Source organism: Eleginops maclovinus, chromosome 5 (genome assembly GCF_036324505.1).
Source record: "Eleginops maclovinus isolate JMC-PN-2008 ecotype Puerto Natales chromosome 5, JC_Emac_rtc_rv5, whole genome shotgun sequence".
Classification (NCBI taxonomy): domain Eukaryota; kingdom Metazoa; phylum Chordata; class Actinopteri; order Perciformes; family Eleginopidae; genus Eleginops; species Eleginops maclovinus.
The window spans coordinates 10,224,261-10,241,651 of record NC_086353.1 but is presented as its reverse complement, the minus strand read 5'-3'; the positions used below and the strand labels follow the sequence as shown (position 1 = coordinate 10,241,651).

At 37.4% G+C, this 17,391-nt stretch overlaps 1 protein-coding gene and 4 non-coding genes across 5 annotated transcripts; all 5 read left to right on the top strand.

Annotated features, from left to right (window-relative positions):
- Positions 1-3,198: 3,198 nt before the first annotated feature.
- LOC134865361 (small nucleolar RNA SNORA62/SNORA6 family) lies at positions 3,199-3,340 on the top strand. Its single transcript, XR_010165952.1, has one exon. It is a non-coding gene; the product is annotated as a small nucleolar RNA SNORA62/SNORA6 family (small nucleolar RNA).
- Positions 3,341-4,032: 692 nt separating this feature from the next.
- LOC134865360 (small nucleolar RNA SNORA62/SNORA6 family) lies at positions 4,033-4,175 on the top strand. The gene has a single exon (XR_010165951.1). It is a non-coding gene; the product is annotated as a small nucleolar RNA SNORA62/SNORA6 family (small nucleolar RNA).
- Positions 4,176-4,833: 658 nt separating this feature from the next.
- Positions 4,834-4,975, top strand: LOC134865358 (small nucleolar RNA SNORA62/SNORA6 family). The gene has a single exon (XR_010165949.1). It is a non-coding gene; the product is annotated as a small nucleolar RNA SNORA62/SNORA6 family (small nucleolar RNA).
- A 673-nt stretch (positions 4,976-5,648) lies between these two features.
- On the top strand, positions 5,649-5,791 carry LOC134865359 (small nucleolar RNA SNORA62/SNORA6 family). The gene has a single exon (XR_010165950.1). It is a non-coding gene; the product is annotated as a small nucleolar RNA SNORA62/SNORA6 family (small nucleolar RNA).
- A 2,229-nt stretch (positions 5,792-8,020) lies between these two features.
- ift56 (intraflagellar transport 56) lies at positions 8,021-16,468 on the top strand. The gene is made up of 18 exons (XM_063883848.1): positions 8,021-8,316; positions 8,412-8,555; positions 9,779-9,871; positions 10,043-10,157; positions 10,448-10,497; positions 10,919-11,064; positions 12,418-12,589; positions 12,858-12,932; positions 13,048-13,150; positions 13,479-13,534; positions 13,898-13,951; positions 14,042-14,105; positions 14,193-14,281; positions 14,530-14,613; positions 14,718-14,787; positions 15,417-15,523; positions 15,765-15,898; positions 16,141-16,468. The coding sequence occupies exons 1-18, from the start codon at positions 8,314-8,316 to the stop codon at positions 16,253-16,255; spliced, it is 1,674 nt and encodes a 557-aa protein (XP_063739918.1). The 5' UTR covers positions 8,021-8,313; the 3' UTR covers positions 16,256-16,468.
- The last annotated feature ends 923 nt before the right edge of the window (positions 16,469-17,391 follow it).

Genomic DNA, 17,391 nt, shown 5'->3' with positions numbered 1-17,391 from the left:
GGTTGATTTTTCTACATTTCTTGGAAACATCCGTCAAATCAACCATACCAAGTGCTGCGTCTTGTGAAAACAGTTTCAACCCCGTTAATGAGAGCATGGGTGTTATTTTTAAACATTGTCAGACATTAATTTTGCACAGCCAGAACCAGAAACCACAATATAACATATATGTATATCTATGAACGTCAAATATATAGGCCTATATAACATATGAAATATAAATGTTACACAATAAATATATCACATGTTAAACAGTTATTGAGGTCTTAAAGCTCTACTCTATATTTAAAGTTTGTACTTTTTAAAATGGACTAGTTTTAATCATTATTAAAGAATTAAATGTGATATAAATCACTTATCAACCTATTACCTTTAATGTGCAGCTACTTTTAAAACCTGAAATATTCTGAATGAGACCTAATAGCAGATGAAGTTGATTTTTTCCTGGCAGTCCCAGTTCTCCCACACTTCCCCCTTTGGTTAAAGCTCCACAGCATCCACATATTGGACACTGGTAGTCCTGGTCTTCTTGGGGCAATGCCTTGTACTCCAGAGGGTCTCCATTCACCCACAGCCAGCTGTCCCCCAGGAAACGCAGACCGATCCACACCCGCTCAGTGAAGTGGTCGTGCTTGATTTCTTTCCAGGCCAACAGGTGCTCGGTCTCAGAGGTCAGGCTGTTGAGTGCTGTGTGATCCTGTCTGCAGTGCAACATCACCTGCTCCCAGGTCGCCTTGTACTCAGGCACGATCAGATTGAAGCATAAAAAATGTAAATGAAACCATGGATAGGCAATTTGCAATCCGTTCACAGGGTTAAAACAAACTAAAACAGCTGTCTTCCCCTCAAAGTTACTAGTAATAAAGGTTAAGTTTCCCGTCAGAAGCATTTTTTAGACTCTCTACATCCCATGGTGTAGTGATCGGGGACAGATCATTGTAATGTAGTCTGCAGTACTGTTGAGCTACACCCCATGAAGGGAAAATTGGCACATTAACATGCTTTCCAAACTTGGCAAACTCCCCAGACACACAAACAATAGAGAGCATTTTAATGAAGACAATCTCCATGGTGGTAAGAGATAATAGTAGAGATGAGGTGTGTTGTATTAAAAGGGAATCCTGTGTTTCAGTTTGGTCCCACCTCTGTTCTCCCTAATAGGTCAGTGAATGCCTCCTGCTGCTGAATGTCATTAATTGCATATAAAGATATGCATACTTAAAAATGGGTTGAGACATAAACTGTGTGATTAAAAAAGCATTGGTTCAACTATAGATGGGAACCTTTGATGCATGTTAACCCTCCCCTCTCCCCATGTTTTTATCAGAACCAACTGTTGTCCAAAAGGACTTCATGAAATATCAAAAATATTTACTACAAGTAGTTTAGGAAATATTACAACAAAAAAAAGTCACACTTTTAAAGCAAGCATTAAGACGAAGCTGCAGATTTACCTTGAAAATGCACTCTCATTTGACCTTTCGGCAAGGTTATGAGAAGCACTTTATGTTTAAACTCAACACTTGAATATTTATACATTATACCCCCCCATACACTTTTGCTAAACTAACAAATGTGCCTGAGGTGAGGTTTTTACATACTTCATTATTGTTTTCACTTGTGGTTTCTCAGTGCAGCAACTTTTTAATCTAGAGAATTTGAATAATGTAGAAATTGATTCAATGTTGGATCATTTCTGACATACAGATTTGAATTTAAAGGTTCGGCCAGTTATCACCTAGTTGTAAAGATTAATGTCTGTATATGAAAGTTTGAATAAAATGTTAAGCAAAATATTGAAGGCTCGGGATGCCATTTAACGTGTGTCCTGTGCTGGGGCTGCTGCAGTTGATATTGAAACGTAATGATTGCCTCTCATTAAATTAACTGCCTTGTGGTGTCACGGTGAAAGGCTTTACATTAAAGTGATGTACTAGAAATTACCAGACTGTTCTAGCTGCTCCATGGATTGTGTTTATCCTCTTAGTCATAATTCTCACATTTGTCAAAAATTCTTACTTTTTTTATGCACAAATCTCAACACTGTATTTTCAAAATTTTAATATGGAATCTTTATGTAATTTTATCAAAAATATTGGGATGTTACTTTTTTCTATATTGATCATCACTAGCCAGAAGCAATTACACCATGACAAAGTTTGCAATTCTTAAACTGGAGTCAGTGAAGCATCCTTGCATTTGGCTTTATAGGATTAACTCAGGTACATTATTTCCATTTCACCTTCACCAACTCATTTGCCAAAGCAGATCCATCTTTCAAAACATGACCCGACCCTGAGAGGAACATTCAAATATTTGTCTGTCTCTTCAACAAATGTTCACCTGACCATTCAGATGAACGAAGGATTTCACGAAGCAGCTGATCTCTTTTGTCAGTGGTGACTTAGATAACTCAATTAAACTGAATGATTTTAGTATCAAATCCACTTTTGAACGTGTTTATAAAAGCCTGGAATATTTGTTTTATTTATATTTTGTAAGATAAATTCCTCCTCAGTTTTATTTATTTATTGTCTCAATTTCCCCAAAACTACATCCCATCTCTATTAATCCAAGTTTTTGTAAGTATGATAAATGACAGATCACCTCCTGCACACAGTGCTTTTGGCTACCTTGTCAAAGGTGGTGTTGCCTAAAAGTTTACTTTTACCCAGATGTTTTAATTTATGCTTGATGGTAACATGCTTCTGAGAATTGCATAAAATATGTTTATTTATTTCTGTCTCATAATTATTATTATTTGTATGCTTTATTTGTTTGAACGTGCTTTTATTTCGACAGGCTATACAGGAAGCACTCAGGGCATAGAGACTAAAATAAATGAATGTGACGTCACTTCCTCTCTCGATCCCTTTTGACCACGAGGAACTGCTCGCTGAATGTCGTATTCACGTGGTGAGGAATAAATCTGATTTACTCTCTTATTATTACACTCTGTAAGGACTAACATGTTAGTAAAGCTATAACTATGCTGCACTGATACTTTCATGAACTCACTGTAATGGCTGCATTGCGTTTAAAACACACATTTTAAGCCAGTGGTAAAAATAATGAACTGAAGCTGAATTGCATCTACAGTCCTTGGGTAGATAATATACATATAATATATGTATATTTCTACATATTTCATATTATGAAAAGTAATATTGTTTGCCAACCTTTGCATCCATTTCTATTGACGCACACCATTAAAGCCTGGCACTGATCTGTCTGTGTTTGGGTGTCGGAAGTGTGCCACAGTAATATGGCCGGGTTTTCGCTAACACCATTAGGACTGCTGTCCCATGACTGGAGTTTGATAGTGACCTGAGCCACATCTTAATGTTAAAGTGAAGGAATATACATTTTTCAAAGTTTGCTATAGAAATACAAATGATTCGAAGAAATGCAAAGCAAAAATGTCGACCCATACTGACTCCTAATAACTCAATAGTGGGACAACGACAGTAGAGCCCATCTCCATTAAAAAAATAAATCCATGTTGCAACTTTTTTTGTGTTTTCTCTTCTTCCAGCTCTCCCATCAAACTCATAACTCAGTAGGCATGGTGTCTGGATGTGCTGTAGATTCTCGAGGACGATGTTCTGACCTTCATTACAGCAGGAACCAACCTGGCTCTCAGATGGAGCAGCATCTACGAGAGACTAACAGTGAGTTTTAACTAATCTTTCAAGTTTATTTACCAATTCCAGCATAAATAATTGGACATGTTTCACTTGCCTAATCAAAGTATGTCTGTCCTAAATTAAGACCATTACACAAATGTGTGCTTGAGATGTTCTGTTAAAGCAAGCGCATGCCACAAAAAACTAAACACAAATTAGACTATCTTTGTCTTAAAGTTGAAAAAACAAGTTTAAAAACATTGATCAATTCTGTACCCTGGCTTCACTGTTAATTGTATTACTTTCTTTGTATCTTTTGCAATTGGACTTACTGTAAGGTCACATCACAGAAAAAGCTAGCCTTGTTTTTGTATTAAAATGTTTTATATTCCATTGCATTAAACATGCAGCACACCATTAAAGCCTGGCACTGATCTTGTCTGTGTTTGGGTGTCGGAAGTGTGCCACAGTAATATGGCCGGGTTTTCGCTAACACCATTAGGACTGAGGTCCCATGACTGGAGTTTGATAGTGACCTGAGCCACATTTTGACATTATAGGGCAGGAACATAAATTTAAAAATAACAACAGTTTGGCAAAAAAAAATCAAAATGATTTGAAGAAGTTCCCTGGTACTGACCCCTATAACTGGATAGTAGTGTGTTGACAATAGAGCCAATCTGAATAAAAAATGAAATCATAATATTTAAGCAAAAGCTTGACCTTGACAGTTGGCTGTGTCATGAATGTGTTGAGCTTCATTGTGTGTTTTCCTCTCCAGGTAGTGTGTATTTGAATAAGGCGAGGAAGGCCTGGGAACAGCCAGGACCATTTGGTGCATCTACAACCTGGGCAATGTTGGTGTCAGCTCCTCCAGGAATACAGAGCAGGTCTGTATAGGCACAAAGCTTTGTGTTGCATTTTTTTATTATAAAAGTAGGTCTGTCCTAAAGTAAGACCATTACATCAGTTTGTACTTTATGTTCTGTTAAAGCAAGACATGCCACAAAAAACTAAACACTAATTAGAATATCTTTGTCTTCAACATTAAGTTGAAAATATAAGCATTCACACATGGATCAATTCAGTACTCTCATTTCACTGTTAGTTTGACTCTCTTTAATCTTGTGCAGTTGCACTTAAGGTCACATCACAGGAAGAGCCTTATTTTTAACAATTATTGTTGTATATTTTAAATTGTATTTCATTAGCACACCATTAAAGCCTGGCACTGATCTGTCTGTGTTTGGGTGTCGGAAGTGTGCAACAGTAATATGGCCGGGTTTTCGCTAACACCATTAGGACAGCTGTCCCATGACTGGAGTTTGATAGTGACCTGAGCCACATTTTAATGCCGAAGTACAAGAATATAGATACAAATAAATGCCCATAGTTTTTTTTGCAAGTGTTTAGAAGAAATGCACCATTGTCCATTGATACTGACTCAAATAACTGGATAGTAGTACGATGACAATAGAACTAATCTGCATTAAAACAATCGTTATATGTAAGCAAAAGCTAGACAGTATGATGACCCAACTCTGTTTGGCTGTGTCATGAGTGTGTTGAGCTTCATTGTGTGTTTTCCTCTCCAGGTAGTGTGTATTTGAATACGGTGAGGAAGGCCTGGGAACAGCCAGGACCATTTGGTGCATCTAGAACCTGGGCAATGTTGGTGTCAGCTCCTCCAGGAATACAGAGCAGGTCTGTATAGGCACAAAGCTTTGTGTTGCATGTTTTTTATTTCGGAAGTATGCCTGTCCTAAAGTAGGACCATTACATCAGTTTGTACTTTATGTTCTGTTAAAGCAAGACATGCCACAAAAAACTAAACACTAATAGAATATCTTTGTCTTCAACATGAAAGTTGAAAATATAAGCATTCACACATGGATCAATTCAGTACTCTCATTTCACTGTTAGTTTGACTCTCTTTAATCTTGTGCAATTGCATTTAAAGTCACATCACAGGAAGAGCCTTATTTTTAACAATTATTGTTGTATATTTTAAATTGTATTTCATCAGCACACCATTAAAGCCTGGCACTGATCTTGTCTGTGTTTGGGTGTCGGAAGTGTGCCACAGTAATATGGCCGGGTTTTCGCTAACACCATTAGGACGGCTGTCCCATGACTGGAGTTTGATAGTGACCTGAGCCACATTTAAAAGTTGAACAAATAATACAAGGGGGCTTTTCTTTTTTCAACAAATTTTACTAGTGTGAATCTTCCTGCAGGCCCAGTTACACCAAATGTTTAAACCATTGCAGTATTTGTTGACTTCCTTCAGAGAAAAATAGCAGCAAGTTTTCTTTTGCCACCCACAAAGCACTGCCTCAGGTTACTTCAATTGTATTAGGGTCAATGACTCGGCAGATTCTGTAGTGACAGGATTAGACCCATGTGCAGGCACATTGTTAGGCTTTCTGCTTTTAACTGGTGTCTTTCACAGGGAAAAAGATGAGTGAGTAGAAACCACATTTGAAGACAATGTCATCCTTTGCCCCAGGGGCTGTTATGAAACGTAGATCAGCTGATTTGAAGCCTCATGTGGCATCATTTCCAATCAGCAAACTGTAGGCTACTTGGCTACCAGAAGTTGCAGGTTTTATCTCCTTTTTTTTACTGTGTTGTGACTTTTTGATTTTGTTACTGAAAATGATTTGCAGGTGTGGAAAAACGACTTGTCTGTGACTCAGGATGCCTCTCTGGAGGGTGAGGTCTGCCATCTCCTGGTAGCTTATGAATGCAAGCCTGTTCTCTACTTCTACAAGAGACTCGTAGGAGGTGAGCTCCACAAAATTGTGATTATTATGCTTTTGCCAGAGTGATTACATTATGTCTTTACTTTTTTTGTTTCTGTAGAATATTTCTACCTTTTTTACTTGGACTGTATCTCAATACCCTGTTCTTCTTGTCAGGTTCTACCATGTTGTTACTACATTTTCTATCCGTTATGTTTCAGAAGAGGTCGGATGCATTTAAAAACTGTTAAACAGGGTGCTTATAGAAGTATTTCATGGTTTTCTATTGTTCCCTGTTCAGGAGTGGTGTGACCAGATGGCCACTAAAGACTGGTCTGAAGTCTGAGGAACTCATGAGAAATGCACAGGGCGCGCAATGCATTTGTTGCACATCTGTCCGTCCTTGGAGAAGGATCCTCCTCAGCTCTTCCGGATGTTTCTTTTTATCTCCTTTGTCAAAGGACAGAGGCTTTGGTATGCTGTACAATTTGTTAACTTCACTGAGGAAGTTTGATGTTGGAATGAAACTGCACTAAGCTGAGAAATCAATAAAGGTGGCTGTTGATTCACAAAACGGTCTTGTTTCTTTTTGCTTGTCTGCAATAATATTGCTTAAGTTATGAGCATGTACATATATAATATAAAATACCAAATGTCAACATTTACAGGAACAAGTACATGGCATGGTACAATGTCCCATACTAAAGCATTAATAGCCAGTGCTAGTGTACTTTTTGGATCATACAGTCCTTCAATTCTCATAGTAGCAATGGACACGTAAATAATCAAGAACTGAAATATTTGTCCATGTAAGGAACCAGTGTAATTTAGGTTTATCAGAGGAAACGTAAAACAATATCTCACTTAAGATGCATTGAAGTTGCCTAGTATACACAGTTATAAAACACCACCCCAGCTGGGACTCGAACCCATAATCCCTGGTTTAGGAGGCCAGTGCCTTATCCATATTTGTTAACTATACATGCATAGTTAATGAATGTTTTTTATATCTGTACTTTAAAAAATAAATGATAAATTGCTTGTGTGCCGCCATGGATGTGTTATGAGAAATGTTCCAGCCATTTTTCTCTTCCGTTGCTAGGCAACAAAGAAACACTTCATCAAGCTGCTCACTGAAGAGTCGAGTTGTTTCCGGTTGAGCCCCAAACTCTATTTGACTTCAAAATAAAAGGCATCCGAAAGCTGTTTTTTAAATGGTTGCTATTGCTTTTGACCTTTTTTTTGAAGATTAGTTGTTTAATGGGTTTCATCAACTATTTGTCGTCAGTGTTGTAATGTGAAGTACAATACATTACTCGTTTTTTTGCATAAACTATGATACGAAATTGTTGGTTAAGATATCGTGCAGCAATATACTGTTGAAGTTATGAAATAGTCTCCATCTTTACCAGCTGTAATGAACACATAAATGCGTGAATAATAATCCATTACGCAAAATGAGTACTTTTATTGTTGGCCTTTTATCGTATTTTGATGCCAATACTTTTGTACTTTTATTCAAGTAACATTTTCTAAGCAGGACTTTCACTTGTGACAACGTATTTTTACACTGTAGTACTTTTACGTCCTTTCCAGTGCCTTTATTTTGAAAATATGAGAGCGGAAGAATTGATCTTCGCTGCCATTAAACTATCAGCAAGCTAACGTTCACCCAGATCCTCCATAATACTCCAGTAGACAAACGTTTTAAAACTTAAATTTAATTACTTAAATTGTTCTCGTAAGTGAATTCAGTTTACGTTGGTAGCGTTATCTGGCAGGGTTTTGATTCAAAATGACGCTATTTAGCTTCAAACCTAACGTAACGGAGCAAGCGTAACAGCTAGCAGTTTGTGTTTTGGTTGATAGGTACACGTTACCTAGGTTAGTGGTAAACAAGTCTTAGCTAGCGTTACGGGCCTCTTCAGTCAAGACTCGTCAATATGGTGAGTAAACTGTTTCATACCTCATTTCAATACATTTTGTAACCGACTCAAAGTGCTGTGTAAACTTGAGAAATTCAAATGTTACACCATGGCAGATCCTCTCTCGCGTGAAACCAGCTGTGGGAGGAGAGATCGCGGTGAGCGTCAGTGAGAAAAAGAAGAAAAACAAGACAAAAGTTCCGTCATTGGAGGAATACCTGCAACAGAGGGACTACCTTGGGGCTTTTACCCTGTTAGAGGTACTTGCATTCATAGTACACCCTTCACTATTACCCGTTACCTTTACTAGAGGGGCCAAGTTTAGTGTGTACGTACCTACGTGCATTCATGGATTACTATAGCTTTTGAGCCTTGTGTGTGCTGTCCTGCAGCTCACCAAAATGTACAAGATCCCCAAAAGTCCAATAAAATGTTGCATTGTTATTGTTGTAACAAGGAATAATAAAACAGTGCAATGAAAGTTTAACAACATTATTTAATTAGGCCATATAGACATAGGCATTTTGACGTATCTATGTTGCAGAGGTTTCTTCATTTCTCCCCTGTTAACTGTGGGGTTTCTTTGGATGTTTTTCCTGTCCGATTTTAGGGTCTCAGGACACAGGGTCGTCATATTCATATTCTGTACAAACTGTAAAATCACCTGACATAATTGTTACATTTGTGAAATTTGGCTATTTAAATAAACTTTTGATTGATGGATAGGTTCAATAAATGCTGAATAACCTTAAAATAATTTAAAGAATCTAGATAGTAAAATAAATCTAACAAATAATGGATGCCTTAGATTCTAGTGATGTATATAGATTTAAGATTTGTTATGGCCTATGAGCCTCTTTTGGATAGTACAGACAAAGTAAAGATAAGGAAGAGGGAGACAATATGCAGCATACTGCCAAATTGATATGTGTGTAAATGTTGACTGAGAATGAACAGAAATAACCGATTAGATTGAGGTAATAGAAACTGTTACAATTTAACAGTTTGTCCACTAGAGAGCACTGACATGTTTTGTTTTTCAATTGTGAGACATCCCACTAAGTATTTATCTTGGTCACATACAACTAACAAAATATGTACATTCTTTGCCTGCATGTGATTGCAGGCAAAGAATGTGAAGATGTGAAGACCTTCATCTTCAAAATTCAGAAATTAAGCTGCATGTTTCTAAAATAAACAATATCCAAATGTGAGGATTCTGTTGTTATTGAGATGAAACTACTTGGCCAACTTTCCCATCTGGTGAATAATATTTGCACATGTTCTTTAATATAATAATTGCTGCACTTTTACATAGGGGTTTACATGTTTTGCAACTGAATGTCTCCAGTCGATTATCCTGTGTCATGCTCTGGCATTTAAGTTTCAGAAATAGCTTCACTCCCACACCTATGCTACAGACAGCACTGTACTCCTGAACGCTGCTGATGCTGCTGCTGATTTGTTGCTGTGTCATCTCTAGTTCCAGAGAAGTATTGGCGAGAAAGAGGAGCATGCAGACCTCTGGATTGGCTACTGTGCCTTTCACTTGGGCGATTACAAGAGAGCTATGGAGGTACTCTTTGCTCTACATGTCTTAATGAGTGTCTAGTTTAATACACAGGATTTTGAAGTATCCCAAATGCAGTATTCATTTATTAAAATGATAAATAAATGGAGAAATGAAAACAATGGCTTCTTTTTGTAGACTGACTGCATGTGTTATATTTCCTCTCATTTCTGAAAGGAGTACAAGGCTCTTACCATGAAGCCTGATTGTGCTGCGGATGTGTGGGTCTTTCTGGCTTGTGCACTGTTTTTTCTGGGTCTCTATAAAGAGGCTGAGGATGCTGCATCTAAGGGTAAGCTAGATCATGCTCAGCAGGACCATATGGCACTGTTTAATATTCAGTATCTATCTATTCATTGTATCTATCTTGTCAAATAATTGTCAAAATGTGAACAAAATATGGTGCACATACCTGCTATGCCTAACAAGTCCAAATACAGAATTATTTTATTTGCTTCAATTATATTGGTGTAAAGAAGCTGCATGTTCAAAACATCAATAAGTATTGAGAAGAAGAATATATATTTAGCCTGTTATGTGGATAGCTGTCTAACTAAATGTGCTATCTATTGCTCTCTGTAGCCCCAGTGTCCCCCCTCCAAAACCGACTACTTTTCCACCTGGCTCACAAGGTTGGAAAACAACTGTATTTTTTTTACTATTGTGTTTATTATTGACCTATATTGCCTCACTTAATCATTAACAGTTCACTGCTGAGCCACCCTGCACTGTAAATGCAGTTTTTTGTGACACACGTATTCATGTCATGAAATGATGATCTGTTCATTTCGTCAGAGCTCAACACTGAGAAACACTTTGTTCAATTTTTGATCATTTATGTGCATCTGTCTCAATACAAACCAGATAAAATCGTCTTTGTCTATCTCCTCCTCTGCTGTTGTGATTTGAGATGTAGGATTATTTCAGATTTCTGTGACCTTTTTGTTCCTTGGTGTGACTCATGTCTTCATTCTTTTAAGCAGTTTCAGCTGCATTTTCATGATAACATTCCTGATTGATATATCCATTCACTGTCTGTATATTCTGTCTCAGTTTAACGACGAGAAGAGGCTGATGGGATTCCATCAGAATCTGGAGGACGTGACAGAGGACCAGCTGAGCCTGGCATCCATCCACTACATGCGCTCCCACTACCAGGAGGCTATAGACATCTATAAACGCCTTCTACTGCAGAACAGGTCTGAGCCTTTTACTGTATTAACCCATTCGGCACCTAATCATATGACGAAGTTGAAAAACTGCAATGTTGAATTAATTCTGTGAATGAACACTCATAAATCATTAGCAGAAGAAAAAAAAGCATAATATTTATTATGTGTTTTTTCAAAAATGACAGAACGTATTCTTAAGAATAAATAAAGAAAACAGAAGTTTATTTATTTTTCATGAATGCCCAACTCACATCCACCAACAAAGTGATGATTTTAAATATTTTTCATAGATTTTCCCATCTGCCTCATCTTCACTCAAAAATCCTTATTTTTTCAAGTATGTCCAGAAAACACTATAGAATAAATAAACAGTATTTGCTAACGTAGTGTATCCTAAGAGGTTAAATCAGTTTCACAGTTCTGCTGTGGATGCATGTCATGCCATCCTTGCACCACCTTGACAGCTGTGAGTTGTTAATTTTAGCTTCACGCCTTTTGGAACCATAGAGATAATTCAGGTGTCGGTGCAGGTGATCTGCTGAGTCAGCTTGCTCTAACGCTAACACTGATATACTGTGTCTGAAGAAGCAAGGGTAAGAAAAGCAAAGACTTTGATTTCACTTTGACACATTCCCAGAGATGTGTTCAAGGTGCTGTGGAATCTGTAGGCCAAGGTAAATCTCGAGTTTACTTGGTCGACATCAGTTTAAGTTTCATGCCTGACTTTTTATTCAAATTGGAAAAAAAACACAATACAAAAAATATACACATTACTCCTAGAACCAGATTCTATGATGTGTCTTGTTTTTGGCATTCAGGTAGAAATTCTTCTATCTGTTTGTTCCTGTAATAACTTACTGTCTCCGTCTTGCAAATATGCCCAACCATAAAGATTGTTGTTATCATAATATATAATAAAAATATATTGGTTATTTGCTCAAATACCATGGTGTCTATGAAAGGGAACAATGTACATTGATATAACTTTTACAAACTAACTATTAAGTCTTGCTGAACTGTAGCTATCTGTGTCCCCCATCGTACAACAGGTAAATTATTTTAAGACAACGACTATAAATATCATGTGGACAGTGATTCTGATTCTTATTTATTCAAACCTAATATTCTTACGTCATCAAATCTGCTTTTACACTTTTTCTTCTTCATGAACTAGAATAAATTCTTGATGTACATTTCTAAAATGATCACAAACAATTTGTCAAGAAATATGAGATAGTATTAAGTGAATACATTAATGACATGGTTAATAATGAAAAATGTACTGTTTTAAACAGTACATTTTTGTGGTGATGAAGAAACCTGTTTTTTTTTTTAGGTCTGAAAGCCAGTTTAACACCCTCGCTGCGTTTTGTCCTTCAGAGAGTTCCTGGCCCTGAAAGTGTACGTGGCTCTGTGTTACTACAAGCTGGACTACTACGATGTGTCGCAGGAGGTGCTGGCTGTGTACCTGCAGAGCGTGCCAGACTCCACTATTGCCCTCAACCTCAAGGCCTGCAACCATTTCAGACTCTACAACGGCAAGGCAGCCGAGGTACTCGGAACCCAGGAACCAATAGTTTAAGCATAAACATAATCTGACAAATAGTACAAAGGCATACATTAAAACAAGTGGCTATTTATAGATACAGTATTTTAGAGTGTCACTGCACAGTTATTGTGCTTTTCTGGAAAATGCTTTTTAACTATTTTGAATTGTATTTATTTAGCCATGCATGCACTGTAACAGGTATTCCTGTAACTGCTTGTCATCAATAACTGCCGGTGGGTTTGGCTTACTGTAGACTCTCTCTCCCTCTAAGGCTGAGTTGAAGAACCTAATCGACATCTCCTCCTGCTCCTTTGAGTTTGCTAAGGAGCTTATCCGACACAACCTGGTAAGCTCCTCACAAGCTCTATCACTGAGTGTGTGTGCGTGGCTGTACATTTAGTAGCGACTCACATGCTACTTTTCCACATTCTGAATACCCCCCCCCTCCTTGTGTACTGCAGGTGGTGTTTCGTGGTGGGGAGGGGGCATTGCAGGTGCTGCCTCCTCTGATCGATGTGATCCCAGAGGCCAGACTCAACCTGGTCATCTACTATCTCAGACAAGGTGTGTGGAGTGGCATTTTGCAGTTTTTTGAAACAAGCTATACACAGAAAATAATTCCTGTTGAAATGCATCAAATCTCTAACTAACTGTAAATCAAGCGGTGAGAAAATTAAGATAAGGACATTTTTTCCCTTACTCATCAAGACAAATATACAAATTCTACTAAATGTGCTCTAATCCTTTTTGAAACATTCTAAAATACCTGTGAGGCAGAAAGCCTAAGATAATTCTCTTCCTTAAATTAATTGTGTAGGTCTTTTAACGGCCAGATTTCAGAGAAAACCTCCCCTAGCTTATGGACTCACAGGCTCAATGTTTTTATTTCCAGATGATGTGCAGGAAGCCTACAACCTCATCCAAGATTTGGTTCCCAATACGACTCAGGTAATAATTAAATGTGACATTGGGTGGTAATGTGATATTACATGTAACTAGTTGGTCTCAATAAAGAATTAGATCTTGCCAATAAAATAAACATAAAAAATAAACAGTAATATTGGTGATTTTGCATACAATTAATAGGTTTTTACAGGAAAGAAATGTATGAATTCAGGTTAAATAAACTCAGTGAAACAGATTGATATGTTATTCTTCTTGTGCAAGTCGACAATAAACAGAACAATTAATTGTGCTGGCTCGGCTTTATTTGAACAACAACTGAGTCTTTGCTTTGAAGTGTTTTATTTTTCTTTCTTGTTTTCTATGAAGATAATCAGTATTGCTTTTTTCTCTGACTGCTTTTTTCAGGAGTACATTCTGAAAGGAGTCGTCAATGCAGCATTGGGACAAGAAATTGGATCAGTGAGTATTTCTGTTAAGAAATAGTCACACACAAAAGTGATAATAGTGAGTCAAAGAGACACATCTCTGTTTTTATGCTTTGTCTTTCAGAGGGATCACCTGAAATTTGCTCAACAGTTCTTTCAGCTGGTGGGAGGCTCGGCCAGTGAATGCGGTACATTGAAAATACATTTGATCCGTATGCGCTTTTATAAAGGAAAGCTGTGTGAGGATGTGTGTGTAACATATTTCTCGCTTTCAGACACTATTCCTGGCAGACAGTGCATGGCATCCTGCTTCTTCCTCTTAAGGCTATTTGAAGATGTCCTCATATATCTCAACTCAGTCAAGGTTAGTGCTATATTATATTATATTCCCTTATTATATTCCCGTAAAAAAATCACAGTGAGAATACTTTGCTGTGGTGTTCATATGTGAGTTGGAGATTTTAAAAGACTCCCACACACTGGGAGACAAGTGCCACTTTAGATGAGCGGTAGTGCTTCACAGACACAGTACATCTGTCCAGGTGTGTGTGTGCTTTTGGATGCACATGTGGGGCTTTTTGTGTAGGCATAATTGTACTTTTGTTTTTGCAGGGTTACTTCTATAACGATGATACGTTCAACTTCAACTATGCTCAGGCTAAAGCAGCCCTTGGCAACTACAAAGAAGCAGAAGAGGTAACTTACTTCATTTAACATTCACACAACTGCATTTTACAGGCTTTTATCAATGCTAATGCATTGCTGAAAGATATTTGGATTAATTTTAATATCTCTTTCAGATTTTTCTGCTGATTCAGAATGAAAAGATCAAGAATGACTATGTTTACCTCAGCTGGCTGGCAAGATGCTGTACGTATTGTGATGTTATGTTTTATTACCAAAATCTTTCTCCAAGGCAGAAATCATTCATTTAGCAAATGCATACATATGTATCTCAACTTAACTTTAAAAAGGAATACAATTGTCAAACTTTAAAATAGAAAAAAGGAAAATATAAAATACATTTGAATTGTTTACCAGAGGAGGAATTGAAACAGAAACACAGAGCCTATTTCCAGTGTTCAACTCTGAACAGATCTGCATTTTGAAAAAGGAGAGTCCTTTTTAGTTAGACATGTAAACAATGACAGTGATCTACCCCTGATGAGATAAAATCATGAACTGAGAGCTCTTACATTAGACTGAGGAAGCTTTTACACTTACTCAGTCATACTGAGAACTAATCAAACATCACCGACAGATTTCTAGCCCCGGGTTTATAAAACAAAGTTTATGTTCACTCTTGCACCCAGCTGGTGTTAGCTCAGCAGCTCTAAGAAATGAATACCTCAATTACAAGGTTTTTATCCCCATCTTCGCTTTACCCACATCAATGAAAACCTTACCACAGGCAATGAATATCTCCCAAATCAGAATCTATAATAGTCGCAGAATCTGCCTGTGAATGAAGGATGATTGAACTCTTCTCTTCTGGTCAGACATCATGAACCAGAGGGGCCGGCTTGCCTGGGAGCTCTATCTGAAGATGGGCACTTCCTCCGATTCCTTCAGTCTGCTGCAGCTCATTGCCAACGACTGCTACAAGGTGACACCATCCTTTTGTTTTCTGCATCGTGTATTGATTTTGGTGACCACTTAAATGGGAATGTATCTGTAAATATATTAGTTATTGCTGAAACGTATAGTAATAACTGATAACCAAAGAATTGTTTAAGTCACATTTTAACACATTCTGGCTACAGCCTCTGTGAAATGAGAGAATAAAAGAGCTGAACCAGATGCCATGAACATTGGCATTTCTCATGGAGATATGGTTATTGTTTCAGATGGGCCAGTTCTACTATGCAGCCAAAGCGTTTGATGCCCTGGAGAAACTAGACCCAGAATCCAACTACTGGGAGGGCAAGAGAGGCGCATGTGTCGGCATCTTCCAGCTCATACTGGCCAACAAGGAGTCCAAGTATGTTTGTCCGTTTTTCCTCTGCAATATATTTCATCAATTCACATTATAAAATATTTGATGCAAAACAAAATATGCCAAGGAGATCACTGTCATCGTTAGCCAGTAAAACTCAATTACATCTGGGCGGACATTTTAAACCTCTGTGTTTTAGTGGGTGTGATGTCTAAATTAATTTAATACGAGCAATGGTGCATTCCTGATCTAATCTTGTTTTCTCAAATATCCTGTTTGTGTTCTAGGGAGACACTTAAAGAGGTGTTGTCTCTGCTGAGAAATTCAGGAAACCCCCAGGTTGAATATATCATTCGAGCTCTGAGGAAGTGGGCCAAAGACAACCGAGTCCTTCTCTCATGACAGCTGACCTTCAGTTCGCTACACCAAGAGTAGCTTCATTATGCAGACATCAGCCGTTCTATTGGATTTGGTCAATTCACTTGATTCAATTGTATAAATCATACCTATGCCCATAAAGAAACACTTATCTCTGCCATTACGTTGTTAAATATGTCTGTTTTGAATTGCAATTCTCTATGTTCTCGTATATTTATAATAAAATTTCATTATGTATTTTTGAAATACGACTGTGTTCTTGTCAGTGATTTGTTTGTATCACTGAAGTAACTTGCTTTGCAAAGTTTTACCAGTAAGCAATTAAAGAAAAGATTTGCTGATCAAAAATGAACAAGAAATGATAAAAATGAAGTTATGTATACTGTAAAGCAAGGGGAAAAAGAAACAGGTGCAAGACAAATACAAACTGTTAAGATTATCAAGAGCAAATATATATAAATGAATATATTGTACAAGGAGTAAATACCCAAACTAATCAACGCTGTTTTAATTACACTTTTCTTATTCAAAACTGCAAAACAATAAAATGTGAAGCACTTTTGTTGGTAGCCATTGAAAAGAGGAAAAGGAAGAGGAGCATTTCTTTTATTTTGTTTGGGTGTTTTATTGTGAAAGAGGTCTCTACGAAACTGCCCTAATATGGATGCAAATAGTTTCAAAACAAAATTGCAGTTGTGTTTGTTTTTCTCTCTTTACGATTAAATGTATCATGCCTAAAATCTGTGAAATGCTCTTTCAATTGCAAATTTGTCAGGATTGGCCACATGGTAGGTGTGGTATTAATAGGCGCCAAAAGCCAAACCTTGCCCTGGGGCTTTGTAACGGTTAATCCAGTCATGGTTTCTACTACAGAAGTCCAAAAGATAAATAAAAAATATAAGCATCGATGTCACATTTAAATCAGTTTATTGTCATAGGGAAACATGTTGGTATCACTTAAACTGAATATCAACAGGTGGTTAGTAGTGCTTGTAAATTAATCAGCTGTTTAATGCTGGGTAACTGAGACAGCCAACCATCTGGCTTGCTTTCTTCCGTTTAGGATTTGATGTTTGAGTGTGTGCTTTACAAAAATGCACAATTCAGCATTTTCCTGAACAGACAGAAAGAAAGGCTTCAACCGAAAGCTGTGGGTTGTG

Coding starts and splice junctions, on each gene's coding strand:
- ift56 (XM_063883848.1), top strand. Junction 12,590..12,857: donor ACAACGGCAAGGCAGCCGAG/GTACTCGGAACC, acceptor TCTCCCTCTAAG/GCTGAGTTGAAGAACCTAAT. Junction 13,535..13,897: donor TGGTTCCCAATACGACTCAG/GTAATAATTAAA, acceptor TGCTTTTTTCAG/GAGTACATTCTGAAAGGAGT.